The following is a 27719-nucleotide window of genomic DNA, read 5'->3' as shown; positions in this document are numbered from 1 at the left end:
GGAGAAGGTAGCATTAAGGGACCACTCCGGACCCATCTGCATCTTTCTCTCTGCATTTCTCTCTTCCCAGACTGCCCTTGAGCCTCATCCACTTCCCATCTCTTACCCGTCCCGCCCCCCGCCGCTCCTCTTTTTCGGCGCCTTTCTATCCGTATTTCTCACTCCCTCCCCGTTCCCAGACGCCGCCTCCACCGCTCGCGGGCTAGGGCAGGAGTCGGGGGAAAGGGAGAGCGCTGGCGGGGGCGGCGCCCGAGGTGGGGTGGGGCTGGGAGGGTTCCCACCCGGAGCCACCCTCCTGGGCATCCCTCTGCGACTCCGGCGGCCTCCACCTGCAGCGGGGCCGAGGGGCGGGTCGAGGGCGGGGCCGGGGCGGCACCCGTGGGAGCGGAGGCGGGAGCCGGAGTGGACCAGAGGTTGCGGCCGCTGCAGTTGTCCTGGCTGGTGCTGGGGCGGCGGAGCGGCGGGAGAGGGGTGGCGAGGCGGAAGACTGGGAGACCCCCTGAAGGACCAGCGAGACTCGGAGACCAGAGACCCGCCTCGGGAGACCTGGGACTCGGGGCGCGAGCGGATTTCCTTGCGCTCTCCCGGAGCGCGCGCGGGGGTCGCCCCATGGCAGGGACTCCGGGCCGCGATCCATGGGGGGCCCCTGGCATTTGTTACCTTCTTGGCTCCCTGCTTGCCGGACTGCTCTTCCCAGGGGCTGTCGCCTTCAATCTGGACGTGATGGGCGCCCTGCGCAAGGAGGGCGAGCCAGGGAGCCTCTTTGGCTTCTCTGTGGCTCTGCATCGGCAGTTGCAGCCCGGACCCCAAAGCTGGTGAGTCACCACACCCGCGCACAATCCCCGTGCCCGAGCCACAGATGCCCCCCCCGGCCCGCCCCATCTCTCAATCTTCCAACCCCATCAAGACTCAGGCTGTCTACAGATAACCCACACCCCAGCCTGGAGCCTTGCCTGTCTTGGGTCTGACTGAGACCCAGCATCTTGCTTTGGGGATAAGTTGGAGAACAAGGTCCTTGTCTTGGCTGGGAGCTGTCTCCTTTCACCTTTCACCCCAACTTGCATTCTTGCTCCAGTCCCAGGGCTTGTGGCTCCCCTCCTTCCGGGGGCTGAACTCCCTCAGGGAGGGAGATTGAGCATTTGGCCTCTGCTTAGGTCAGGAGGAGAGGGAAAGGACAGAGATGCTGAAGGTGCCGTGAAGGGATGAAGGGTAGACTCCAGAAATAACTTCCTGCCAGGCCATTGCCATGGGATGGAAAGAGAGCATCAGGACACTGGGCTGCCGCTTCTGTGGCTCAGGACCACAGGAAGGCTGGGAGAGGACCTGGGAGGGTCTGGCAGTCTGAACTATGTGGTTTGGTGATAGAGGGTGGCAGAAAACAGAGCCTCCAAAGTTGTAGCAGCAGCAGCAGCAGTGAGAGAGATCCAGGAAGGATGCTGGCCAGGCTGTTCCCCTTCCTCCTCCTCAGGAAATTTCCAGCTCCAGGAATCTCAGCAGTGGGGAGAGGCAGGGAGAGTGAGGGGCAGAGGAAAATTCTGGTTATTTTCTAATCAGTTCAGGACCTGTAGGAGAAAGACACACTTATGGGGCCTGTGGCTGTCATGCTTCCTGTACTATTGGCCCCAGCTCCTTATACGATTTTAAAAAGAGAGGCAGGAAGGGGAAGAAAGCGGCCCACCCCTTCCTGCCTGGGGACTTTTCTCTCCTAGGCCAGTGCCTAAGCCACACTAAGTGTCCATTACTGGGATCAGTGCTGTCCACTGGGACTATCTTCTCCCCACCGCTATTGGCCTGGGGGCAGAGCGTAGGGACAAGAGCTCATTTCTCTCCCCTGCTCAGGGAGGAGGGGCTAGCTCTGATTCTTCTTCTTCCGTTATCCCTGTCATCAGGGAGCGGGGTCAAGCAGTCCCCCAAACTTTGGGAGCAATGGAAATCTCTTCTTCAGCCTTCTATCTGCTTCCTCCCTCATCTCTGTCTCCCTCCCTCCCCCTTCCCCCCATGTGCTAGAGTTCTAGGACTGGAGGCCTTTTTAGGACATGCTGAGCTCTCTGAGCTATTTCCAGGCAAATTCTAGGTTATTTTTAATAGCTTGGTCTCTTGTCATTTCCCCCTCGTCTCTGATGGTGGCCCCTGAGCCAAACTGGGGGCCTTCCCGGAGGGGCCTGACCCCCTCACCCTGCTCTTGCCCCAGCAGGGGGCGCTCTGCTGTCTGGTGGCCTGTGAGAGGCCAGATACCTCGCTAAGTCCCTGGCTTTGGGGTTGCAGGTCCCCTTCCCCAGCACTCGCTGATCGAAAGACATCACCAATTTTGATGTCTTTCAATCTGGCCCCGGATGAGACTTTGAAGTGTAACCTTCTTTGCTCTGTGGTTTCAGCCTTATTTATTTCCATCAACTGTAATACCATCAACGGTGCTACCATATAGAGTTGTGAGCATTGAAAGAGTTGTTAACACACGTAAAACGCTGACAATAGTGCGAGGCCCACAGTGGGTGCTATAAAAGTGTTGGTACCTTTTTTCTTGTATGGTGATCCACAGAGCTGGAGCGTAGCTTTAGTGCCTTACAGCGAGCCTGGATCCAAAGGCTTGGCTGGAGCACCCCCCCCCCCCCCCCCCGGGCTGAGCCAACCTTTCAGGCCAAGCACCCTCCCCAGAGGGCCATCCAGATTGAGAGAGTCAGAGTGGGCCGGACTTGGGTTGGGGCCTGGAGTGAATGGGGAATTGAGAAGTGCAGAGGTACTGGGCTACTCCTTCACCTCCACTTAGCCAGGCTCCCAGGGAGTCCTTTGCTCCTAGCTGCCTTTCTCTCTGCAGTGGCTGCATCTGTGGCTACTGTTCTGTCCAGAGGCCTGGGGTGGCTGGGGACCATGGGATGAAGCCAGGAGGGAGTGTGTGGCTGGGGCAGAGGTGGAGGGACTGGAGAGGCTGTGTGTGGGAACTCTTGTTCCAGGTGGGATGGTCTGGTCTGTTCTCCACCAAGGGTGGGGCTGGGCATAGCTATGCACTCAGCTTCTTTCCTCCATATGGACCCCTCCCCTCCTTTCTACTCCCTACTCATGACTTCCAGGGGAGATGTGAGCATTAAACACGACTGTTAGCTTCTCCTGGTGCTTAGTTATGCGCTGACCAGCTGAGACACTGCGTGTCTCTGTGAGCCTACATAATGTGTGGGTCCAGCAAACACATATGGACACCTCCTAGGGGGCAAATGCAAAGATGAATGAGGCAGCCCCAGTCCTCCAAGGGCTCCCCATCTCTGTGTTTGGAGGTGGGAGCACCATGGACTTGTCTGAAGGTTGGCCATGCCACCTAGCTTCTTTTTCTGCTTGGGTACCCTCCTCTCCTCATCCCTGTCTTCCTTTTCGGAAGGTGGCCAGTCATTGGGTGGAAAAGGCATGGATATTGGAATTAGGCATATGTGGGTTTGAATTCCAGCATCCAACTAATGTCTCTGAGTGAGTTTCCTCATCTGAAAGAGAAGGAAAGAATCCTCACATAGGATTGTTGTGTAGGTTAAATGAGATAATGCACGTAACATGCCTAGCCTGGTGCCCGGCACCTAGTAGGGAGTCATAAACGTTAGTTCCTCATATCCCTGGCATCTAGCCTAGGGCCTGACCCATGGTAGGTGCTGAATACATATTGCTTCCTTGTGTCACCAGTGCCTGACACAGGGCTTGGCACATGATAGGTTCTCGATAAATAGTTGTTAACTATGCCCGGTGTATGCTCTCTTCCCTGACACTCCCCATCCCCCTCTCTTGTGACATTGGCTCTGACACGGGGTGACAGCTGCTAAGAGACGAGGAGGAGTTGTGGGAAGGGAGAATGGCTCTGTGCCCCATCAGAACTGGCACAGTGCCCCACAGATGCCTGTCTGCAGTATTGCCCCACACAGTTTTGGGCCTTGCGCCCCAGCGAGGGCGATGGAGGAAAAGAGCGGGGGAGAGAGGCCTCGAGGTTTGTCTTGCTGACGCTTTTGAGTCTCCTTCTGCGAAGAGAAGATCCTTGTAGCCAGCTGGGTGCCAATCACCTCACCTCTCTCTCTCCTTCACTCCTGGCCTGGGGGTCCTCCCCAGGGGACCCAGGCAACCTCCATTCCCAGCACAGTCCTCCCCTGGGGAAGAACTTGGCTGTGATCATGGAAAATTGTCCTGCCAAGAAAGTTGTAGCTGGGAAAGCGTCTGAGGGGGAGGTAGGAGAGCAGGCTGGGCCGGGGTGGGGCGGGGGGAGGAATGGAGAAAATCATGGACAGGGGGAGCAGAAGGAAGGATGGGGTAGGGGATTCAGGATGTATGGGGAGAACGGGGCTAGGATTGGAGACAGAAAGAGAAACTTGCCCCTACCTCCATGCCAGCCGGCGTGACTGATAGAATCCTGGGCTGGCACGGTTGCTGGGCGGTGGGTCTTTGACAGATCCCCGAGGAGAGGGTGAGGGAGGCGGACCCATATCTAGTCTCTTGCTTGGCCCCCCAAGGCTCGTCCCTGGTCCACCTCATGGTGCTGTTACTTTTGCTCCCAGCATTTTTGGCATTTCTTGGAAGGTTTCAACTGAACTGTGGTTGGGGAGGAGGGCAGAGCTTGGGGATGGGGCCAGGGAGTGGGGGGTAGGAAGGGCTGGTCAGGAACAGGTGCTGGGAACAGGCGGTTCTTTCAAACCAGCAGTGCTGGCCAGGCTGCTTGGGTGGCGTGTGTGTGTGTGTGTGTGTGTGTGTGTGTGTGTGTGTGTATCTACTATGTATGTGGTTCTTCATCCAGATGGTATGTGCATGTGTAATGTGATGATTGCACGGCCAAGTGTGTTAATTTGCCCGTATCAGGACATGGGAGAACCGGCTTTTGGCCCTTTGCCTTAGTCCTTCAACACTCTGCCTGGTACCGAGGAGCTGGGCCTGGGCAGCTCTGGGGAGGTGGCCACCAACTCCTGCCGCTGCCCCACCGTGCAGGCTGCTGGTGGGCGCTCCCCAGGCCCTGGCCCTGCCTGGGCAGCAGGCGAATCGCACTGGAGGCCTCTTCGCTTGCCCCCTGAGCCTGGAAGAGACTGACTGCTACAGAGTGGACATCGACCGGGGAGGTGAGGGCCCTGTGGGGGTGGGGTGGGGAGCACAGGAGGAGGGGAGGGGAGGACTTGGCTTCCTCTTTCCTCCCCTAATTCCCAGTGTCCCGCCTCCAGCTGACGTGCAGAAGGAGAGTAAGGAGAACCAGTGGTTGGGAGTCAGTGTTCGGAGCCAGGGACCTGGGGGCAAGGTTGTTGTGAGTACCATATCTTTTTTTTGTTGACTTTTAATATTTACTATTTTTATTGAAAAAGGTCATGAAAATTAATTTTTAAAAAGAAGGAAAAGCAGTTTGACTCTGTAACGGTAATATAATTGCAATGAGTACCACTTCTTGTGGCTTATGCAAGGGTGGTGTGTGTGCGTGTGTGTGTGTGTGTGTATGGTGTGTGCATATGCACAGATGTGCTTACAGAACTCAGGTTGGCAATATGGTATGATGGTCCGCTTCTGAGGACCTCAGAGAGATACAAAAAGGTGTAAGACATGGTCCCTGTCCTTATAAATTAAAAAATATCTAACCGTTCATCCATCCACTGATTTGTCAAACTTACTGAGAACCTTTTATACATCAGGCATTGTGCTAGTTACTGAGAGAGGATGTGTAAACTCAGGGAAAAGCCTGGTTCTCAGCTAGCCTCCTGCATAGTTTCAGAGATTCTCATTCTCTCTCTCTCTGTTATCACTAACATGCACAAACAATAAGTCCCTATGGGGCAGAATATGGTTAATGCTAAGTGAGTGGTATGGTCCCCAGTCTATACAAGTTCAAGGGAGGAGTGGAGAGCAAAGACTCCTGCAGGTGGGGTGATTGGAGCCAGGATTTCCAGAATAAGCAACACTTGGAGAGTGGAGTAGGGAAGGGAGTTCTTTGCAGACAAGGTGGCGGTGCTTAGAAAGGTTCAGAGGCAGTACCAAGCTGGGCATGTTGGGGGTGGTCCCATCTGGTGGGATCGAGGAGACACGAGTTCTGGGTGCTGGCTTAGTTGTGCTGTGGGTGCAGAATGTACAACAGGGTTTCTTCCTGCCAGGATGAAGAAGTGGGTGCAGAGAGGATAGGGCAGGGGATTATATATATACCTGCCTTACACTGGGCTGGGGGGCGGTGCCCAAGTGATGCTGGCAGATGTGTCTGTGTGTGTGTGCGTGCCTGTACGCACCTGCGTGCGTGCACCTGTGTGCAAGTGAACCAGTGTCTGCCAAATGTCTGCACACGGGCAGTGTGGCTCAAGCAGGGTCCTGGCCCTCACAGTGGAATGACCCCCTCTCCTTTTCTCCCACAGACCTGTGCACACCGATACGAGGCGCGGCAGCGTGTGGACCAGATACTGGAGACGAGGGACGTGATTGGTCGCTGCTTTGTGCTAAGCCAGGATCTGGCCGTCCGCGATGAGCTGGATGGTGGGGAGTGGAAGTTCTGTGATGGACGCCCCCAGGGCCACGAACAATTTGGGTTCTGCCAGCAGGGCACGGCTGCTGCCTTCTCCCCCGACAGTCACTACCTCCTCTTTGGGGCCCCAGGAACCTATAACTGGAAGGGTGAGTGACTCCCTGGGGAGGGGAGAAGGGAACAAACATGTCCAGTACCTCAGAGAGAGGGTTGGGGGCAGCATGTGGCCAAGCACGCCCACATGTTCACTGCCGTGGAGCCCTGGGGCCCTGCCACGCTTCTCACCACAGCCATGCCAGCACGCACACGAACGGGGCCATCGCCTCTCCTCCGCATGGCCGAGAGTTCCGCAACATGCTGGCATGAGCTCCCACATGCCCAGCCGGGGCCCGCATGCTCCAACACACCAGCCCACACCTCATCACTCCCATTCCCATCTCCGCACGCTGCCGCTGGCCGGGCTGACACTCGGTGAGTGTGATGCCAAGTCTGGGGGACCCCAGGCAGCTTGGGCCGGGAGGGGGTGGAGATAGGGCTGGAAAGGAGAGGAGGGGCTTCCCTGGGTGCCTGTCTAACTAGCGCCTGGCCTGTGGGTGCTCCGTGCTCCCTGCCCTGGGCACTAACAGGTCTGTCCTTGCAGGCACGGCCAGGGTGGAGCTCTGTGTGCAGGGCTCAGCGGACCTGGCACATCTGGACGACGGGCCCTACGAGGCGGGGGGTGAGAAGGAGCAGGACCCCCGCCTCATCCCCGTCCCTGCCAACAGCTACTTTGGTAGGGACCCCTCCCCGGCCCAGAGCCGCTCTAACCCTCTGCTTCTCTCTCTTGTCCTCTCTCTCCATGCTCCCATCCTTCCGTCTCTGTCTCTGTCCCTCACTCTGTCTCTGATTCTTATCTCTCTTGTCTGTTTGTCTCTCTCGTATTCTTTCTCCACTTCTTCCTCTTCCTGTCTGCCTCTGTCTCCCCACTCTGTGGCCCCTCCTCTGGATGTCCCTCCCCTGGTGTCTCCCCTGCCCCGCCCCCCGCAGGGTTGCTCTTTGTGACCAACATTGATAGCTCAGACCCTGACCAGCTGGTGTATAAAACCTTGGACCCTGCTGACCGGCTCCCAGGACCAGCCGGAGACTTGGCCCTGAATAGCTACTTAGGTTTGTAAGCGCCCCTCCACGTCCTCCTGGGCCCTGGGGGCTTAGCCTGGCCTCCCCACCTCTCCTGCCCTGCCCCCCAACACGTACCCAGAGAAACACCCACTGGGCCCAGGTTACAGACAAGAGCTGAGCGCAGTAACCAGGCCCAAGGAGAAGAGGCCCCAGGGGTGAAGCCTCGGGGCTGTGAACGGGGGTCTCCACGGAGGAAGATCCAGATGGGCTGAGGCTGTACTAGGAAGGAAGGAGGCTAGGCCTCTGGGGGACTTTCTCTGAGGGATGGATGGTGGGCATGTGCGGAGAAAGGTCCAACTGTGTTGGTAAGTCCCTCTCCTTTATCATCCGCGTCCTTCTGCAGAAGAGGAGGAAACGAGGCCTGGGAGAAGCTCGCGTGAATCAAACTCTTCCCCATCTCCCCCCGTTTCTTCCTCTCCCGTCCGTGTGAAGTCTTCTTCTTCCTGCCAGGATGGTGGGCGTAGGGGGCAAAGAAGGTGCATTGGATGGGATGGGGGCCTCCTGGGTGTGCAGAGAGGAGAGCAGTTCCACGGAATCATATGGGGGCGCCCTGGCCCAGCTCCTGCCAGTGCCTCAGCCCCCAGCCCCGCGGCCTGGCCTTCTCAGCCATTGCCTTTCTCCTTCCTCCCCAGTCCCTGAGGCCGACCTCACCGCACTTCTCGTGCCAGACCTTAGTCTCTGGGTGGGGAGGGCTTCCGGGCCTCTGGAGGGGAGGAGGAGTGGTCCAGCTGTGGTGGTGATACCTCAGAGGGCACCTCTACCTTTTAGGGAGGGGCAGGGTGGGAGGAGCTGTGACCTACCCTGGCTGGGAGTCTGGTGGGGAGAGCTCACTGGTGAGTCGCCCCCATCCAGGTTTCTCCATCGACTCGGGGAAGAGTCTGGTGCGAGCAGAGGAGCTGAGCTTTGTGGCAGGGGCCCCCCGTGCCAACCACAAGGGTGCTGTGGTCATTCTGCGCAAAGACAGCGCCAGTCGCCTGGTGCCTGAAGTTATGCTGTCCGGGGAGCGCCTGACCTCTGGCTTTGGCTACTCGCTGGCGGTGGCTGATCTTAACAATGACGGGTGAGAGTGGGCTGAGGCGGGTGGAGCCTGGGGGAGGCTGGGTCTAGGAGGGGTAAGGCGCCTCTGGCCTCTCCTCCTGACTCCACTGGCTGTCTCTCTCTCTCCATAGCTGGACAGATCTGGTAGTGGGTGCCCCCTACTTCTTTGAGCGCCAAGAAGAACTGGGGGGTGCCGTGTATGTGTACATGAACCAGGGGGGTCACTGGGCTGGGGTCTCCCCTCTCCGGCTCTGCGGCTCTCCTGACTCCATGTTTGGGATCAGTCTGGCTGTCCTGGGGGACCTCAACCAAGATGGCTTCCCAGGTGTGACTGGGGGCAGGGAAGGCTGGGGAAGGGGGGGAGGGAAGGGGGAGGGGCAGGGGTGCAGAAGCGCCTCTGAGGCCAAGGGGAAGGTCTTCTGAGGGCTCAGGGAGAGGAGCAACCTGGGCTCCTGTCTGAGCTTTACCATTTACCAGCTTTGTGACCTTGGGCAAGTACCCTTTCTGTGCTAGTGATACCTGTGGAGAGTAGCTGAAAGGATGAAAAATGACATGTGTAAGGTGCCCAGGACTTAGTAGCCTCTCAATCAAATAGAAAACACAGGGTATGGAACTGAGTGACTGAGGGAAAGTAGGGGCCTGGACCTCATGCCTCCCACCCTCAGCCGCCAGGTCTGATTGCCTTTCTCCCACTCCTGCAGACCTTGCTGTAGGGGCTCCCTTCGACGGGGATGGGAAAGTCTTTATCTACCACGGGAGCAGCCTGGGGCTTGTCGTCAAACCTTCCCAGGTGAGGGGAGTGGTGGGGATGAGGGAATGGGTGTCTGGGGGACCCAGGGGGCACAGCAGCAGAGGGCGGGGGAGGCAGAGGCTGGGGTGTGACGGGTGGGGAGGCTGATGGTCTGGTCCCCCAGGTGCTGGAAGGCGAGGCTGTGGGCATAAAGAGCTTTGGCTACTCTCTGTCGGGCGGCCTGGATGTGGATGGGAACCGCTACCCGGACCTGCTGGTGGGCTCCCTGGCTGACACTGCCGTGCTCTTCAGGTGAGCCGTCCTCCTCTGCTGGCCTCCCCCTCCAAGGCCCAGCCGCTCTGCAGTGCCAGATCTGCCGCCTCCCCTCTTTCCCAGCCTCATGTTCTCATGTTTCCTGTGCCCTGGACTCCCCCTTCCCCAGGGCCAGGCCCGTCCTCCACGTCTCCCACGAGGTCTCTATTCTTCCAAGAAGCATCGACCTAGAGCAGCCCAACTGCGCCAGTGGCCACTCGGTCTGGTGAGGCGGGGTCCGAGGGGAGGGTGGAGGGGAGCCTCCAGGGTCCAGTTCTCCACTGTCTACCCAGTTTGGGGCTGGGGCAGGAGTGGGCAGGGTTGGGGTGTGGCCGGGGCCTGTCAGCCTTGTCTTCGTCCCCGCAGCATGGACCTCAGGGTCTGTTTCAGCTACATTGCATCGCCCAGCAGCTACAGCCCCGCTGTGGGTGAGTGAGGCCCCTCCACGCTCACCCCGTTGGGTGTCAGGGTGGGTCACTCCGGGGTGCAGAGAAGGGCCCATTGGAGCTGCTCTGCAGCTCACCGGCCCCTCCTCTCCCACCTGCCACAGCCCTGGATTACACGTTAGATGGGGACACGGACCGGAGGCTCCGGGGTCAGGTGCCCCGTGTGACCTTCCTGAGCCGTGGCCCGGATGACCCCAAGCACCAGGCCTCAGGCACCGTGTGGCTGAAACACCAGCATGACCGAGTCTGTGGAGACACTATGCTTCAGCTTCAGGTGGACGCTGACCCCTTGGCCTCTGAGGGTCATTGTCATCGCATCTTCTCTTTTCCTGGCTTCCCCTGGCTTCCTCTCATCTTCTTCCCAAACACACTCACACCTCAGTCTAAGATCTCGACTTTTTGGAAGGCTCCCTTTCGGGCCTCTCTTTTACCTGCCATTTTCTTGCATCTCCTGTCAAGTTCTATACGCCCTGGAGATGGCCACGGCAGGTTCCATCTTCTCGTCTGGTCCCCGAAGCCCTAAATCCTGGCTGTCCTCCCTTCTCCACCCCAGTTGCTCTCCCCCGGCTAGCCCAGTTCTCCACCTCTCTCCTTCGTGTCCCTGAGCCTCTTTCCAGGATCTGTTCTAGGTCTGGCTGGGGCTTTGGGCAGGGCTGGGGTCTGGGAGTTGTTCTTGTATTCATGTCTGTCTTTTCCCTTCCCCAGGAGAATGTCAAAGACAAGCTTCGGGCCATCGTGGTGACTCTGTCCTATAGTCTCCAGACCCCTCGGCTCCGGCGACAGGCTCCTGGCCAGGGGCTGCCCCCCGTGGCCCCCATCCTCAATGCCCACCAGCCCAGCACCCAGCGGACAGAGGTGAGCATGCGTTCTGGTTTAGCCCAGGAAAAGAAGCTGGGAGGGACAGGGATCGTGAATCCCTCGCCAGTGACATTCATAGCTTGCAAAATTCTTTCATGCTACCCCAGTTGTTCCTCATATCTCTAGGTGCTGTAACAGGTGGGCCACAGATGTAAAATGGCCCAAATTATCATGCATTCCTAGTCAGAGGGGACAGGCAGTCATTCAGGGGCCCAGGGTGCTGGGGGTCTGCCATGTTCAAATGTGGCCTCCAAGGTCCTTAGGTCACCTCTATCCCATCAGTTGGAGGGGGGCGGGGACTTCCTTGTATGGGTCTTACGGCCAGTCCGGAAGCGATGCTCTTTACTTCTCTTCACGTTCTAAGTCTGGGACTTAGTTACATGCAAGAAAGGCCAAGGAAATGCGGCCTCACTGTGGACTAGCCTGCTGCTCTCTACCACGGCACTGTAATACTCCCACAGCTGAGGACACAGCTCAGAGCGGTTAGGTGACCAGCTGGGTGTCACACAGCTAGGAAGCAGCAGATCTGCGGGTTGAACTCAGGTTGTTTATTCCCGTGCTCCTCTACCCCGCCATACGCCTTGGCGATACATGCACCCCCTGGGAATGACCCCCTCCTCAAATCTCTCCCCAGATCCACTTTCTGAAGCAAGGCTGTGGTGAAGACAAGGTGTGTCAGAGCAACCTGCAGCTGGTCCACGCCCGGTTCTGCGCCCGTATCAGCGACACGGAGTTTCAGCCTCTGCCCATGTGAGGGGGAGCGAGGGAGCAGGTGGGGTGGGAAGGCAAGAGATCAAGGGACGGAAGGAAGTCCCCTTGCGGGGGCCAGCAGGAGCGGGGGCTGAGCCTGCAGGGAGGGGGTGGAAGGTGGAAGGTGGGGAGGACCTGCTGAGAGCTCAGAAGTTTGCAGGATGAGGGCAATGAGGGGCCCACAGGGGTCCTGTGGCAGAAAGTGACAAGCCTTCACCATATAAAACATTATACCGTCACATACATCCCACTGTTAGGTCTTCACAACCCCATGAAGCAGGAAATATTACTAGTCCCACTTTAGAGATGGAGAACGGAGGCCTAGAAAGGTTAAGTTACTTGCCCAAGGTCAGTAAGCGCTGGAGCTGGGGCCAGAAACGAAGGTCCCCTGACTCCCAGTCTTGACTCTCTTGAGTCTGAGGCTTGGAGCCGTGTGTGCGGAGATCGGGAGAGCCAGGGTGGGAGGAGAGGTTCAGGGAGTGGGGGCAGGCAGCATGCACTGGCGGGGGGAGGGGGAAGGGAGAGGCGGGGGCAGGTGTCCCGGCCTTAGAGTGAGTGGGGTCTGGCCCCCCAGGGATGCGGATGGGACGACAGCCCTGTTTGCGCTGAGTGGGCAGCCAGTCATCGGCCTGGAGCTGAAGGTCACCAATCTGCCTTCGGACCCAGCCCAGCCCCAGGCTGATGGGGATGACGCCCATGAAGCCCAGCTCCTGGTCACCCTCCCTGCCTCTCTGCACTATTCAGGAGTCCGGGCCCTGGACCCTGCGGTGAGGGCCCGGGGCAGGGCAGGGGTGGGGTCTTGGGGGCTCCAGTAACCCAAGCTGATCTCTCCTTCTCTCCCCACTCCAGGAGAAGCCGCTGTGCCTGTCCAATGAGAACGCCTCCCATGTTGAGTGTGAGCTGGGGAACCCCATGAAGAGAGGTGCCCAGGTCGGCATATCTGCCCTTATCCCTATCCGAGTGGCTCTCTCACCCCTGACCCCTCCTTGCCCTCCTGGACTCTAATCTTGCTCCACCCTTTGCCTAGGTCACCTTCTACCTCATCCTTAGCACCTCAGGGATCACCATTGAGACCACAGAGCTGGAGGTGGAGCTGCTGTTGGCCACGTAAGGCTGGCGGGGCAGGGTGGGTGAGGGTGGGGGCAGTGGCTTGAAGTCCACCTAGAAAGGGCTCTGCTGTCCTCACCTGATCCCTTGGGGCGGTGCCTGTGCCCGCCACCCACGCCTGCCCCTGCCACACTCCAGGATCAGCGAGCAGGAACTGCAGCCAGTCTCTGCCCGAGCCCGTGTCTTCATCGAGCTGCCACTGTCCATCACGGGGTAAGCCCTGTCCAGGGGGGCACCTCCGCCAGAGCGGTGGGCATTGTTACCCCCAAACCCAGGCCTGGGCTCTGCCTTACCTGGCCTGACCCTCCTGACCCTCCATCAGGCCCCAGGCCTCCTCAGCCCCTGTTTTGACCCCTCCTCACCAGGGTGGCCATTCCCCAGCAGCTCTTCTTCTCCGGCGTGGTGCGGGGCGAGAGCGCCATGCAGTCTGAGCGGGATGTGGGCAGCAAGGTCAAGTATGAGGTTACGGTAAGTGGCCTGGTGAGGTCCCTCCCTTCTTGGCACAGAGGAGAAGCTGAGACATGTCCCAAGGGCTGTGGCTTTTCTCCCATCTGGCGCCTGGTTCGAGGTCTCCCCCAGTTCCTGGGCCTTGGCTGTGTGCAGGTGTTTGTGTTGAGGGCTCAGTTGACCATTTCCTGCTCATTCCTGACTGGACATCTCACCTGCTGGTCTGGGGAGGCCATGAGGGCCCAGGGGCCTCCGCTGGTGGATGGGGACATGGGGGAGGGCTGATGTCTCTCCCTAGAACCCTGCCCTTGCTTGGCTGGGGCCTCCCCGCATTTCCCGGTGACATCTCCGGGTTTTCCTGGGTTTGGGGTGGGCAGAGAATGGTGCCTGTATCTAGGGTCCTGAGTCTTTGTTGAAGCTATGCTTCCTGAGGCTTCCCCGCAGCCCCGTCCCCTCCATCTCTGGGGATTCAGAACCTGTCCTTTGCACTCTCTGTGCCCACAGGTCTCCAACCAAGGCCAGTCACTCAACACCCTGGGCTCAGCCTTCCTCAACATCATGTGGCCCCACGAGATTGCCAACGGGAAGTGGCTGCTGTACCCCATGCGGGTGGAGCTGGAGGGCGGGCAAAGGCCGGGGAAGAGGGGACTCTGTTCCCCCAGGCCCAACATCCTCCACCTGGTGAGGCTTAGGCGAGGTGGGTGGGGCTGCAGAAGCAGGGTGGGGCGTGGTCAGACTTTGGGAAGGATGCCATGGGGCTGGGGGTCTGCGGCCGGTGGGGGGGCCAGGAGGAGGGTGCTGGGGAGGAGGTGCCACCTCTCCTTGCTGCGTTTGGAGGGACCCTCACTGGGCCCCCTCCGCACCTCAGGATGTGGACAGCAGGGACAGGAGGCGGCGGGAGCTGGGGCAGCCGGAGCCGCAGGAGCCTCACGAGCGGCCGGAGCCCAGCACGTCCTGGTGGCCAGTGTCCTCTGCTGAGAAGAAGAAAAACGTCACCCTGGTGAGGGCGGGGCAAACGTGGCCCAGGCAGGATGGGGTGGGGCACGTGGTATGACAGAGGATGGCGGGGAGAGGGGAGGGCAGGGAGTTTCAGGGTGCTGGGTGGCCTGTCAATAGCTGTGATGGTCACAGACACCGGGGGCAAGGTGACAGGGCACTTCACATCACCAGCGCCGCTCCCCCATGCCCACCAGGTGTTCACTCCAGAGCAGGGCACTTACCATAGCCCGTTACCCACGCGGTTGATTCTCCCTGCGCTTGTATGAAAGGTCACATTTTATAGGGGGTGGTTTTAGCCATCTCTGAGATCTGTTTGTTATTCTTTTGAATTCTTTTAGGCCAGAAAGTCAATTTGCATAAGGAAACCTGCTTGATTTTCACAATGTCAAAAAACACTTGAAGGTTTTAAAAGTTCTAATAATTAAATCGATAGTATATCTATGTGATTCATTAAGCCTACCCTCTTCGAGCCCTTTTGCCTCCCTGTTTCCTCCTTGTTTCACACGGCTTTGTTCCTGGCGGGGCTCACTGAGTAGATTAGCGCAGACTCTGTGTACTCGTCCCTCTTAGGATGGCGCTGGTAGTGAGAGTGGGGGGGGCACAGATCGGGGGGTGCTTGGCCTGGTGGCAGAAGGTGAATCCCAGGTGCGGAAAGGATGGGCAATAGAGGCAAAAAGAGGCAAAGAGACCTTGGCAGGGGGAGGGCAGCAGTTGGGCCAGCTCTGGTGGCATCTCTGGGAGGAAGTTCCGCTACCACAGCCCATCCTTCCTGGGGGCCCTCAGCTTCCCTGCCCCCCTGAGAGCATGGTGGAAAGCAAATGAAGTCACCTCAGGGGTGGTATGAGCTTGTGTAACTGCTGTTTCCCTGTTACATGGATAGTCCTGCTTTCTCCAGGTGAATGATTTCTTCTGAAAGGCCACCCTTTTTGCTAAGAACTTTGAAATGGATTCTTTTACTTAAAATGACTTTTAGACAGATCGACCAAGGATTCTTGAATTGCTCGAAAGTGGCCATTCTTCCGTATAGGCAGCGTGATGAATAGAACGTTAATTTTTAGGCAAATGGGCCATTAGGTGGGATTGGGCCAAATGGATTTAGGTCAGGCTTGGAAGGAGAAGGGCCTAAGTCCCCTGTCCCCCCAGCAGCTCCGGGCATCCTCCTGCTCATTCAGTGAGTTTGGGCTTCGCGGAGGAGCGTAGCTTTGCCCCCTCTGGACCTGGGTTCAAGTATCTGTGCCACCTCTTTCCAGCTTTGCTAGCTGTGTGACCTGAGGCAGGTCATCTGGCCTCTTTGAACTTTAATTTTCCTAGTTTGAAAAATGGGGATGATAATAATATTCACCTTGCAGGACAGTTGTGAATTTAAATGAGATAAGTACCTTGCAGAGAGATGCTCAATATATGGGACTGTCATTAGGTAACATAAGCATCTACTGGGGAAGATACTCTGCCTGCTGCTGTCAAGAGACCTCCTCCCTGCTCCCCATGCATTTCAAAGCCAAATAGCCCAGATTTGGGGTAGGCTGCTATTTTGGACCACAGGGTTAGTTTGGGGAGACTTCTTGGAGGAGGGGAGTTTGAAGCCAGGTAAGGAAAATGGGAGAGATATTGAATGAAGAGCCAGGGGAAAATGGGGGCTCATGGAGGGATGGAGGGAAGGCTCTGGGTAGACAGTGTCTGTGTGACCACGTCTGTGAGGGTGCTGGGCCCTGGGCAGCTCAGTGGGCTGGGGCCAAGCAGCTCAGAGCCCTGCCTGTCCTGGTCCACAGGACTGCACCCGGGGCACGGCCAGCTGCGTGGTGTTCAGCTGCCCCCTCTACAGCTTTGACCGTGCAGCTGTGCTGCATGTCTGGGGCCGCCTCTGGAACAGCACCTTCCTGGAGGTGAGAGTCAGGCTGGGGCGCTGGGCTGGGCATCCTCTTCCCCAACCCCCGCCCTGGGGTTCACTTCTTCTTCCTCCTTCCTATCCAAATGCAGCACACTCTCAACCCAAGACAGGCAGAAACACCCTCTGTGTTGGGCACCATTCCGTTTACAACTTCAGGAGCTCGGGGGAGGTGGGGGCGTGGGGGCATTTAGGAGGACGGTCTCCTTCCCTGCTCCCTTAGGAGTACTCGGCTGTGAAGTCCCTGGAAGTGATTGTTCAAGCCAACATCACCGTGAAGTCCTCCATCAAGAACTTGCTGCTCAGAGATGCCTCCACAGTGGTGAGCTGCTGGGCTGGGGGCATGAAGCAGGGGAAGCTCTTCTGTCCTGTTGCTCCAGCCCTTGTTCCCTTAACCCCTTGCTCCCCAGATCCCAGTGATGGTATACCTGGACCCCGTGGCTGTGGTGGCAGAAGGAGTCCCCTGGTGGGCCATCCTTCTGGCTGTACTGGCTGGGCTGCTGGTGCTGGCGCTGCTGGTGCTGCTCATGTGGAAGGTGAGGCTTGGGGAGGGTGATGCCGCTGGGAGCAGGGCTCCCCTGTCAGGCAGGTGGCCTTTCATGGTGTGGTTCTCTCACCCAGTCTCCCATTTATTCAGCAAATCTGCATTGAGCACTTACCCTGCGTGTACCAGGGTCTCTATCGGGCCCTGGATGTTTCAGAGATAAGTCAGATGTAGATCCTGTTCTCAGGGGTTTTATAGTCTAGTTGGGGAGGGGAGTAGTCCAGGACGAGGCAGTGGACTGAGTCAAGAAAGTGCAGTGGGAGCTCAGGCGAGGGAAAGCTTGAGAGCAGGTGGCCCTGGAGCTGTGCCTTAGAAGGTGGGGTGGTAGGATCTGGATGTGGGGAGAGGGATGGGTGGGTGTGGGCCTTTCAGGACTATGAGGGGCAAAGCCATGGAGGCAGGGAAGTGTGGTCTGAATTAACTAGAGCATGGTGGGTAAGGCTGGGAAGGAAACTGTGGCCAAGAAAGCCAAGCAGTGTGGAGAACTGCCTGCAGGGAACTGTTGCCAGGACTGAACTCGGAACCTCCACATACCAGGCTCTACCTGGAGCCATTCTCATACACACAGAGTGTAGCCAGAATCACGTGTGCGTCTGGGGCTCCACATTAAAAGCCTGTTCATGCGCATGTCAGTACAGAGAATCACGTCCATCACCAGCGGTCATCCCCTGAACCACATGCCACATCTGGGCCATGTGGAGCCATGCATGCCCTTGGGGCCCTATGGAGAACTGCCCCCCTCCCCAGGACCAAGCACACCCTCTGGCAAATGTGAGTCATCAGTGGACCAGGCCTCTGGGCGTCCAGACTCTCGGGAACCTTGCCATTCTTAGGGGAGATTGATGCCTCCGAGAAACTGGCTCCAGAATCTCTGCTTCCTGCTCCCATGGAAGGGGGACAAGGCAGAGGTAGAGGCGCCCATCCTTCCTCAGTCTTCCCATCCTCCACCTCTTCTGCTCCCTTCCTCCCTTACGTCCCAGTGTGGCTTCTTCCATCGGGGCAGCCAGAGCTCATCTTTCCCCACCAACTACCACCGGGCCCGTCTGGCCGTGCAGCCCTCAGCTGCGGAAGCTGGGGGTCCAGGGACCGTGGGGTAATTGTTGTGTGTGAGCATGTGTGTGCGCGCGTGTGTGTGCGTGTGTGGGTATGTATGTGAGTGTAGGTCGAGCTCCCAGCATTCAGGGGACCAGGAATGTGCAGGGTGTAGAAAGGAGATTGCATGAGGGTGGTGTGAGTTCCAGGAACTGAGGGGAGGTGGTTGTCAGGGTGAGGCCCTAAGGGTGCGTGTGCACAGCCTGGGGCACGCACAAGGGTTGGGTGGGCTCCTGGGGTTGTGAGCATGTGGGGAGTGCAGGGAGGTGCCGTGCATGTCTTTTCTGTGGGCATGAGTGTGCAGAGACACATGTGCAAGGAGGTGCCATGCAGTCCAGCATGTAGGAGTCCTGGGAAGTCCTGAGTGTGAGTGTGCAAGGGGCACATTTCTGTCTTGGTAGGTAAGGGCCAGCATGTTCATGACTTAGGGAGGGGCCAGGCTACTGTATTCATAGAGGAGAGGGCCCGCCTAAGGGCGACGCTGCTCAGCACATAGGGGTTGTGCGTATGAGGCTTGGGAGGAATCATTCTGGAGTTTGCGGGGCTCTAGGAAGCCATGTTTTCCCTCTGCTCTTGTTTGTGTTCTAGGGGATGCTACTGGGTCTCTTAAAAATCTTGGGGGTGTGGAAACCTTTGGGGTCAGCAGTCCTGATGTTCTACCTTCAACCCCCTCTTTCAGGCACCAAGGGAGATGTCCTTGGTCCTGCACCTCAGGCCCCTCCTGGTCTTTCTCTTGCTGTCAGTGAGAACCTGGGGACCCAGCACTGATGGTCGCACCTGTGAGGGCTGCTTCCTGCACGAGCTGCTGCCCAGCCAGCCCCTTTCTGCTGCTGTTGGTTCTTTCTGTCCCAGGCATGGTGGAGGCAGGAGGCTGGGCTGTGCTGGGCATCTGCTCCAGGGACCTCAGCCCCGGAGCCTGCTCATGTCTGGCCTGCTGTTCTTCCAGATGGGATTCTTCAAGCGAGCGCGGTACCCCGAAGCCACTGTGCCCCAGTACCACGCGGTGAAGATCCCACGGGAAGACCGGCAACAGTTCAAGGAAGAGAAGACGGGCACCATCCTGAGGAACAACTGGGGCGGCCCCCGGGGCGGGGGGCCCGATGCACACCCCATCCTGGCTGCGGATGGGCACCCGGAGCCAGGCTCCGATGGGCACCCTGTGCCAGGCACTGCCTAGCCTCCTCCTTCCCAGCCTGGCCAATGGGTCCCCTGCACCCCTTCCCCAGAGATGGCTCCTAGGGATGAAGGGGGCAGGCTGGGTTGCTGGTGTCCCATCAGGATGTGGCAGGATCTGTTTCCTCAGGGGCACAGACCTCTCTCCCCATGAGGACCACACCCACCCACCCCCAAACCTCCCCTTAGGATGCTGTGAGATGAGAGGGGGTAAATCAGGGATGGGTCGTGGGGGAGGGTGAGGAGGGCAGTGGTGTCCTGATGCAAAAGTGGGGAGAAGGGACCCTAATCCTTCCCTCTCCCATTCACCCTGTATAATGGGACCCCGAGGACCTATCTCCCTGAAAGTGCCTTAAGCCCAGAGGGTGGGGAGGAGGTTATGTCGCTGACTCAGGGGCTCTTCCCTCCCTGGCTTCCCCTCTCCTCTGACCTTAGTTTGCTGCATCCATCCGTGGGTTTTGTCTATTTATTAAAAACGATGCGAGGATGAAGCCTCTGGCTTCTTTGCTGAGTGCTGCAGGGTCTCCAGAGAGGACTGGTTCTCTCTGCATCCCCGCAGCCCAGGACAAAGGTGGTGGTTGGAGGGAGCCCAGGGCGCCTGGCAGGGATACTGGTGACTTTTGTGACCAGGTCCTGGGGGCACGTGGGTGTGGTCTCAGAAGTGGGGGGAACACGGGGAAGGGACGGGGAGCTGTCCTAGGGGTAGTGGGCAAAAACTGGGAGACCCAGTCGAGGAATTTGCAGTTAGGGATATGACAGGGTATAACTGTTTCCTCCCCGTAGTCAGGATGGGAATAGAGCTTTTTCACTGCACAAGGAAGGGTTGAAGTTAGAGAAGGAGAGGGGCTCCCCGCGGAGAGGTGGGAGAAGGAGGGGCTTATTTCACCGCCTTTCCCATGATATGGGGCCCAACAGGTAACCACTTGATGGGAGGGGGTTGTCGTTCCATTTGGAGTTCAGAGAACTGGGCATTCTCCAGATCTTTCCAGGTCTCTCTGGTGAGGCAGCAGCCATCCCCAATGTGTTTCCAGGTGGGCTCTAAAACTTGCTGCCACAGGAAGGCCCAGCTTCCACGTGGCTCAGCCACGTGCTCCCAGAAAAAAAACATTCCTCCCTGGGAGAGAAGAGAGAGCGTCACTTACCTGCTCCATTCTGCAACCTTCCTCTACTCTCAACTCCATCCCGCTGACCAAGCCTGGTCAAAACCTCTTGGTGGAGTGGGAGGTGCTGGCCTGCGAGTTTAGGGAGATCGTCCGGCTCTGTGACCTTCTCCGCATCCCCCGGCTCTTACCCCCCAACTCAAAGTGAGTGTGAAGAGCCTCCTGTGACCTAGGGGCCATGACCGGTGAGATATTTTTAAACAATGACCCGAAGGCCAGCGTAGCCGAGGGCAGACAGATGGGGAGGTGGGGAACCAGGAGCAGAGATCTCATTGGATACAGAGATGCTCGCGCTGAGCCCTCTCCCGAGACCAAGACGCCTGCATCCCGGACATCTCAGCCAGCATCCCACGGAAGGGTGCACTGGGCTCCTGAGTAAGCTGGGGTTCCTCCAGCTCTTTCCTCCTCACTGTACCCTCCCTAGGTGATCCCATGCACCCAAAACAACAACAACAAAACAACCAAAAGTTATAAGTAACTGTTAACGTTAATGAATTTAAACCTTCCAGAAAGCATGAATCTAAAAGGAAATGTCCAATAGGTGATACAAGCCAGATATTCTACGGCCTTTCCTGTTTTGGTCTCAAATTCCAATGCACTTGGAATTTACCAGCTACAAGCTGATGACTTCCAAATCTAAATCTCCAGGCTACATCTTTTTCTGACCTCCAGATCTGGACTTAAAAGTGCCTCTGGGTTTTCTGCCTGGCTGTCTCCATGGCACCACAGACCTAACAAGTCCAAAACAGGTTTCTTCTATCTTGCAAATGGCACTTCTCTCTACCCTCCCTCACTCCCTCCACAAGTCGCTCATGCCAGAAACCTGGAAATCATCCTAAACTCCTTTCTGTCCACACCCAGTTCCAAAGTTTATGGATTCCACTACCCCAATACCTCTACTTAGAACACTCTTTTGTTTCCGCCACTCCCTCCACCCCCTGCTTAACCCCTCAGATCTCAGTTTAAACACCACATCCCTAGGTGTCCTTCACCCCTCTTTCCCCCTTTGTTAGGTGGATCACCTGTGTGATTCCACAGCACCCTATCCTGCCCCATCCAGGCCCTGGTCATATCTCCTGTTCACCAGCAGGTGGGGGTGGGTGGGTGTCTAATGCACTAGTGCCTGAGATTCCCCATCCTGGGTGCCCTGGACACCGGGGTGTCTGATGCTACGTTTGTTGCCCCGTGCCCATACACTTCCCAGTCTGCTCACCGGCCTCAGTACTCTCCGAACTTCCTGCAGGACCCTCTTTGGGCTCTGCACCGAGCACAGCACCAAGGTGCTGACCACCACGTCCATGGAGCCACTGGCCAGCTGTTTCATGTCCTCTCCGAAAGCCACCACAAACCGTTCATATTCAAGATGCCTATTCTTGGCCATACTCTTTGTCAGGAACTTCTCAAAGTGAGGGTTCGGGTCCAGGCAGGTGATCCTGCAGCCACATGGGTAGAACTGGAAGTTGGCGCCGGTGCCACAGCCCAGCTCCAGCAGGGCCACCTTCCCCGAGGCTCCTGCCAGCCCCTTTATCTGGCTGAAGAGCTCCTGTTTCTTGCTGTCCATCTTGCGGTTGCAGTTGACTGTCAGCATGGCCATCAGGTAGGGGAAATAGGTCTTGCACAGGGGCTCCCAGAAACCCAGCAGAGCCATGAGGTGCAGGGGCAGGGTCAGGATTAGCACCAGCAGCTGCAGGAGTCGGACCAGGGTGTCCATGGTAGCCTGGCTCTGAGTGGAGCTTCCCTTGGGTGGCTGGCCTGTCTCTCTGCTCCGCCGCTGCAGACTCGAGTCTCCTTTCGCCCAGTGATAGGACTTTGTTCCCTGTCTCCTACTTGGCCGTTTCCTCTTTGCCGGGGAGGAGTTGATGTATGAAATCTCTCCAGAGGGCGCTGGTTCCAAAATCCCGTAGGCTCTTCAACCAATTTTATTACGTGGGGGCGAAGAAACAGGTGGTGCCAGTGTGTCCTGAGTTCTGGGGCGCTGTGCCCAGTTGAAGAGGCTGGTGTGTGCTGATCATCTCAGAGGGACGCGGGAAGGGGGAGGGGAGCTACGTCTCAGATCACAGCCTCATGGGGGCCAAATGCCCCGGCAGAGCGGACTCCTGCGGCACGTCCCGGCCTCATTCCGGGCTCAGGTTCTGCTCAGTTTATGCAAGTTGGAAATTCTGGTTGGGTGCCCCTGGAACACCCCCAGGGCTTTGTAAACTGTAACATGCCTCTGCCCCAGATAGAAGCCAAACACAGAGAAGGATGTGTCAACCCCAGGGGGGCGGTCACAAAACTTCTCTGCTGGGCAGCAGCACACGGGCTGCCCTGGCTCCAGCGGCGCCGTGTGGGAGACACTTTCCTGAAATAGCTCATCCCTGCCTGACTCAGGAATTGTCCCAGACCTTATCCCTCAGCCCCGCGCTGGCCGGGGCACAGTGGGTTTGACCGGCAGGACAGAGGCAGTGGACTTGGACAGAGCACCCGCCCCAACCAGGGACTTTGTTTAAAGTCGTCCTCCCCCAGAGGCCACCAATGACCCTGGAAAATGCTCCTCGTGAGACTTGAGGGTATTGGACTTTCCCTCTTGTAGAGAGTCCATGCGTAGTGGCTGAAGGAAGTTTTGTTTAGAGAAAAGAAAATCAACATTCATTTTATTGTTGAGTGGTATTCCATTTTATGGAGTTACCATAAATTATTTATCCATCCAGCTGTTGACGGACATTTGGACTGTGTCCAGTTTTTGTCTATTACAAATAGAACTGCTATGAACGTTTATGTCCATGTCTTTGTGTGGATATATGCTTATATTTCCTGTGTGTAAATACCTGCATGTGGAATGGCTATTTGTTCATTTATTTAAAATGTGTAATTATTCTTTTGTTTTGGTGGTATCATTTAATTTTTTCTTCTTCTTTTTTTTTTTTTGGTTGTAGTAAAATGCACATAACAAAACTTACCATCTTCACCATTTTAAGTGTACAATTCAGTGGTATTAAATATATTAACACTGTTGTGGACCCATCACCGCCATCCACCCCCATAATTCTTTTTATCTTGTAGAATTGAAACTCTGTATCCATTAAACAGTAACTTTCCATTCTCTCCTCCCCCCACAAGCCCCTGGCAACCACCATCATACTTTCTGTCTTTGTGATTCTATGTGACTGCTCTAAGTACCTCATGTAAGTGAAGTCATACGGTATTTATCTTCCTGTGACTAGCTTATTTCACTTAGCATAATGTCCTCAAGCTTATCCATGTTGTACCATATTGAAGAATTTCTTCCTTTTTAAGGCTGAATAATATTTTGTTATATGTATACACCACATTTGCTTATCCATTCATCTATCAATGGACACTTGGGTTTCTTCCATGTTTTAGCTACTGTCAATAATGCTGCTATGGGGGACTTCCCTGGTGGTCCAGTGGTTAAGACTCCGTGCTTTCAATGCTGGGGTCGCGGGTTTGATCCCTGGTCGGGGAACTAAGATCTCACATATGGTGCAGCCAAAAGACAAAAAAAACGGGTGTACAAATACCCCTTTGGGACCCCCCCTGCTTTCAATTCTTTTCAAGGGCATATACCCAGAAGTGGAATTGCTGATCGTATGATATTCTATCTTTGATTTTTTGAGGAACCACCATGCTGTTTTCCACAGCGGCTGTACCATCCATTTTATATTCCCACCAACAGTGTTCTGTTTACTCCACATCTTTGCCAACAATTGTTGCTGGCTTTTTTTTTTTTTTTTGATGGTAGCCGTCTTAATGGGTTTGAGGTACTATCTCATTGTAGTTTTGATTTGCATTTCCCTAGTGATTAGTGATGTTGAGCATCTTTTCATGTGCTTCTTGGCCATTCATCTATCTTCTCTGGAGAAATGTCTATTCAGGTCCTTTGCCTATTTTTGAATTGGGTTGTTTGTTTTTGTTGTTGTTGAGTTTTAGGAGTTTTCTCTTCTGGGTAATAATCTGGTATCATATATGATTTGCAAATGTTTTCCCCCATTCTGTGGGTTGCCTTTTTACTTTGGGGATAGTGTCTTTTGATGTACAAAATTTAAAAAATTTCACAAAGTCCAATTTGTCTATTTTTTCTTTGTTACCTGTGCCTTTGCTGTCTTATGAGGGTTTATTTTTGGATTCTATTCTATTGTACTGCTTTATACGTCTGTCTTTACTCCAATACCATACTGTTTTTTGTTTTTGGCCACATGGCATGCAGGATCTTAGTTCCCCGACCAGGGATTGAACCCATGGCCCTTGCAGTGGAAGTGCAGAGTCTTAACCACTGGACCACCAGGGAATTCCCTATCTAATACTGTACTGTTTTTTTTTTTTTAATGTAGATTTATTTATTTGGTTGCGCCAGGTCTTAGTTGTAGCAGGCGTGCTCCTTAGTTGTGGCTCATGGGCTCCTTAGTTGTGGATCACTGGCTCCTTAGTTGTGGCAAGCAAACTCTTAGTTGGGGCATGCGTGTGTAGGATCTAGTTCCCTGACCAGGGATCAAACCCAGGCCCCCTGCATTGGGAGCATGGAGTCTTAACCACTGCGCCACCAGGGTAGTCCCTATACTGTTTAGATTACTGTAGCTTTGTAGTAGGTTTTGAAATCAGGAAGTGTGATTCTTCTACTTTTGTTCTTTTTTCTTTTTCAAGATTGTTTTTGCTATTTAGGGTCTCTTGAGATCCCATATGAATTTTAGGATGAATTTTTCAATTTCTGCAAAAAATATCTTTGGGATTTTGATAGAGATTGCACTGAATCTATAGATTGCTTTGGGTAGTATTGACTTTTTTTTTTTTTTTTTCCACACGGCTTGTGGGATCTTAGTTCCCCCACCAGGGATTGAACCTGGGTCCTCGGCGGTGAGAGCCTGGAGTCCTAACCACTGGACCACCAGGGAATTCCAGTACTGACATTTTAACAATATTAAGTTTTCCAATCCATGAATAGGGGATGTATTTCCATTTATTTATACCTTCTTTAGTTTAATTTGGCAATGTTTTGCAGTTTCATTGTACAAGTCTTTCACCTCCTTGGTTAAGTTAATTCTTAAGTATTTTATTCTTTTTGAAACTATTGTAAATGGAATTTTTTTCAGATTGTTCATTGTTCATGTATAAAAATGCAACTGACTTTTGTGTGTTGGCTTTATGTCTTTCCACTTTGTTGAATTTATTTATTAGTTTTAACAGCATTTTTTGTGTGTGTGTGGAATCTTTAGGGTTTTCTACATGTAAGATCACATCATCTGTAAACAGAGATAATTTTATTTCTTCCTTTCCAATGTGGATACTTTTTTTTTTTTAAGAATCAATTTTATTTATTTATTTATTTTTGGTTGCGTTGGGTCTTCGTTGCTGCGCACGGGCTTTCTGTAGTTGTGGCGAGTGGCGGCTACTCTTCGTTGCAGTGTGTGGGCTTCTCACTGCGGTGGCTTCTCTTGTTGTGGAGCATGGTCTCCAGGCACGTGGGCTTCAGTAGTTGGCGCACACAGGCTCAGTAGTTGTGGCTCACGGGCTCTAGAGGACAGGCTCAGTAGTTGTGGCACACGGGCTTAGTTGCTCCGTGGCATGTGGGATCTTCCCAGACCAGGGCTCGAACCCGTGTCCCCTGCATTGGCAGGCGGATTCTTAACCACTATGACACGAGGGAAGTCCCACCAATGTGGATACTCTTAAATTAATATTTCTTGCCTAATTGCTCTGGCTAGAACTTCTAGTGCTATGTTGAATAGAGGTGGTGAAAGCAGTCATCCTTTTTTTGTTCCTTATCTTCAAGGAGATTTCAGTCTTTTACTATTGAGTATGATGTTTGCTGTGGGCATTTTATTAGGATTGTATTAAATATATTTTAGAGAGAACTGACATATCTTTTTATCCAAGAGTATGCTATGTCTTCTCAATTATTCACATCTTTTGTCCCCTCAGCAGTATTTCAAAGATATTGAACATTTCTATTGTCTAGTTATTTTACTTTTTTGGTTAATATAAGAGGGAGTCCGTTTTTCATTGTATCTTCTAGTTGGTTGCCATTTGCATATATATATCATCTTTTTTGATTTATGTTTGTTCATTTTCCACCTAGTCATCTTACTAAATTATCTCATTGTTTATAATAATTGTTTCTATTTAATTATTTGGACTTATTGGGTATAAAATGATCTGTGTAAATAATGATAATTTTACTTCTTTTTTCCATCCTTCCCAATTTTTATACCTTTTATTTCTTTCTCTTGCTTACTTGATTTCACTAATGCCTTCAGAACAATGTTAAATAGTAGTATGTACACTAAATTCCTTTCCTTGTTCTTGAAATTAATGGGAATACATCTAATGCTTTCCCACCGGTTATACCTATTTTCTCTCAGGCTTTCACCCACCCTTTTATACTATGCTCTAGTTTGCTGGGATGAAGAGTCTGCAGACTACAATTACCTGGCTCCCGTGCTTGTGGGTTCTGCCAATAGTAAGCATTCGAGGGAGGTCAGACTGTGGTAGGAAGAGGGCATCTTCCTGCTTTCAGCTGGACAGGATGGCTGTTGTGGGCAGAGGTCGTTGTGTAGCAGCAGTGGAGATGGGTGATTCAAGGCTCCATCAGCCTGAGCCAAAGGCTGTACTTTCCCTGGTGGTGCAGTGGTTAAGAATCCGCCTGCCAATGCAGGGTACACGGGTTCGAGCCCTGGTCTGGGAAGATCCTACATGCTGCGGAGCAACTAAGCCCGTGCACCACAACTACTGAGCCTGCACTCTAGAGCCCGTGAGCTACAACTACTGAGCCTGCGTGCCACAACTGCTGAAGCCCACGTGCCTAGAGCCTGTGCTCTACAACAAGAGAAGCCACTGCAATGAGAAGCCTGCCCACTGCAATGAAGAGTAGCCCCCGCTCGCTGCAACTAGAGAAAGCCCGCACGTAACAACAAAGATCCAACGCAGCAAAAATAAATAGATAAAAATAAAAAAAAAAAAAGAATGATGTGGACTTTGGGGTTGAGATAAAAATACATAATTGTGTTAAATGAGTATTGAGATGAATGTTTCATACCAAATCCTCTGTCCTCAAACCTATTACAAGCTCTTTTCTACCCTTACTCTTAATTGATGAATTTATCTCATCCTTTATGATAGAAACTATCAGATGTAAACTTCTTTCTTTTCTATCACAAAACCTACAGATTATCTGAATCTTCTCCCATCCTTCCTGCTTTATTATAATGGATGCTATGTTGTTACTCCTGTCCAGGGTTAATCCCTCTATTTAGGTCTCTAATATAGCCCAACCTTTTTTATTACTCATATAACATAACAACTCTATTGAGATAATTCACAATTCACATACCATAAAGTTCGCCCATTTAAATTATGCAATTCAGTGGTGTTAGTACATTTAGAGTTGGGCAACCATCACAACAGTCAATTTTAGAATATTTTCATCACCCCCAAAAGAAACTCTGTGTTTATTAGCAGTCACTCTCTGTTTCTTCCAACATTCCCATTACCACCAATCTGCCTCCTGTCTCTATGGATTTACCTATTCTGGACATTTCATATAAATGGAATCATTCTATATGTGGCCTTCCATGACGG

The 27719-nt window shown here is 54.4% G+C and overlaps 2 protein-coding genes across 5 annotated transcripts; one reads left to right on the top strand and one right to left on the bottom strand.

Annotated features, from left to right (window-relative positions):
• Positions 1-505: 505 nt before the first annotated feature.
• On the top strand, positions 506-21565 carry ITGA7 (integrin subunit alpha 7). 4 transcript variants are annotated; one of them, XM_030763061.2, is made up of 26 exons: positions 516-815; positions 4948-5075; positions 5175-5254; positions 6342-6597; positions 7089-7220; positions 7475-7594; positions 8459-8666; positions 8776-8969; positions 9346-9434; positions 9559-9686; positions 9817-9912; positions 10053-10114; positions 10237-10406; positions 10838-10987; positions 11625-11740; positions 12315-12507; positions 12590-12670; positions 12768-12847; positions 12986-13060; positions 13213-13315; positions 13799-13975; positions 14163-14294; positions 16063-16176; positions 16402-16500; positions 16589-16714; positions 18761-21565. In XM_030763061.2, the coding sequence occupies exons 1-26, from the start codon at positions 610-612 to the stop codon at positions 18989-18991; spliced, it is 3546 nt and encodes a 1181-aa protein (XP_030618921.1). In that variant the 5' UTR covers positions 516-609; the 3' UTR covers positions 18992-21565. The 4 variants fall into 4 exon arrangements, with proteins under 4 accessions (XP_022427642.1, XP_030618921.1, XP_022427643.1 ...); XM_022571934.3 differs by lacking the exon at positions 7475-7594 and having other exon boundaries at positions 506-815; XM_022571935.3 differs by lacking the exon at positions 7089-7220 and having other exon boundaries at positions 517-815.
• Positions 19421-22262, bottom strand: TMT1B (thiol methyltransferase 1B). The gene is given in 4 exon segments (XM_089920834.1): positions 19421-20101; positions 20194-20237; positions 20240-20393; positions 21352-22262. Coding segments are annotated over 4 exon segments (942 nt in total). The 5' UTR covers positions 21859-22262; the 3' UTR covers positions 19421-19864.
• Between the last annotated feature and the right edge of the window lie 5457 nt (positions 22263-27719).

The sequence above is a fragment of the Delphinapterus leucas genome, chromosome 11 (assembly GCF_059928025.1).
Source record: "Delphinapterus leucas isolate spDelLeu-1000000601 "Yukka" chromosome 11, BTC_Dleu_Yukka2, whole genome shotgun sequence".
Classification (NCBI taxonomy): domain Eukaryota; kingdom Metazoa; phylum Chordata; class Mammalia; order Artiodactyla; family Monodontidae; genus Delphinapterus; species Delphinapterus leucas.
The sequence above is the reverse complement of the archived record's forward strand: the minus strand, read 5'-3'. Positions and strand labels throughout refer to the sequence as shown.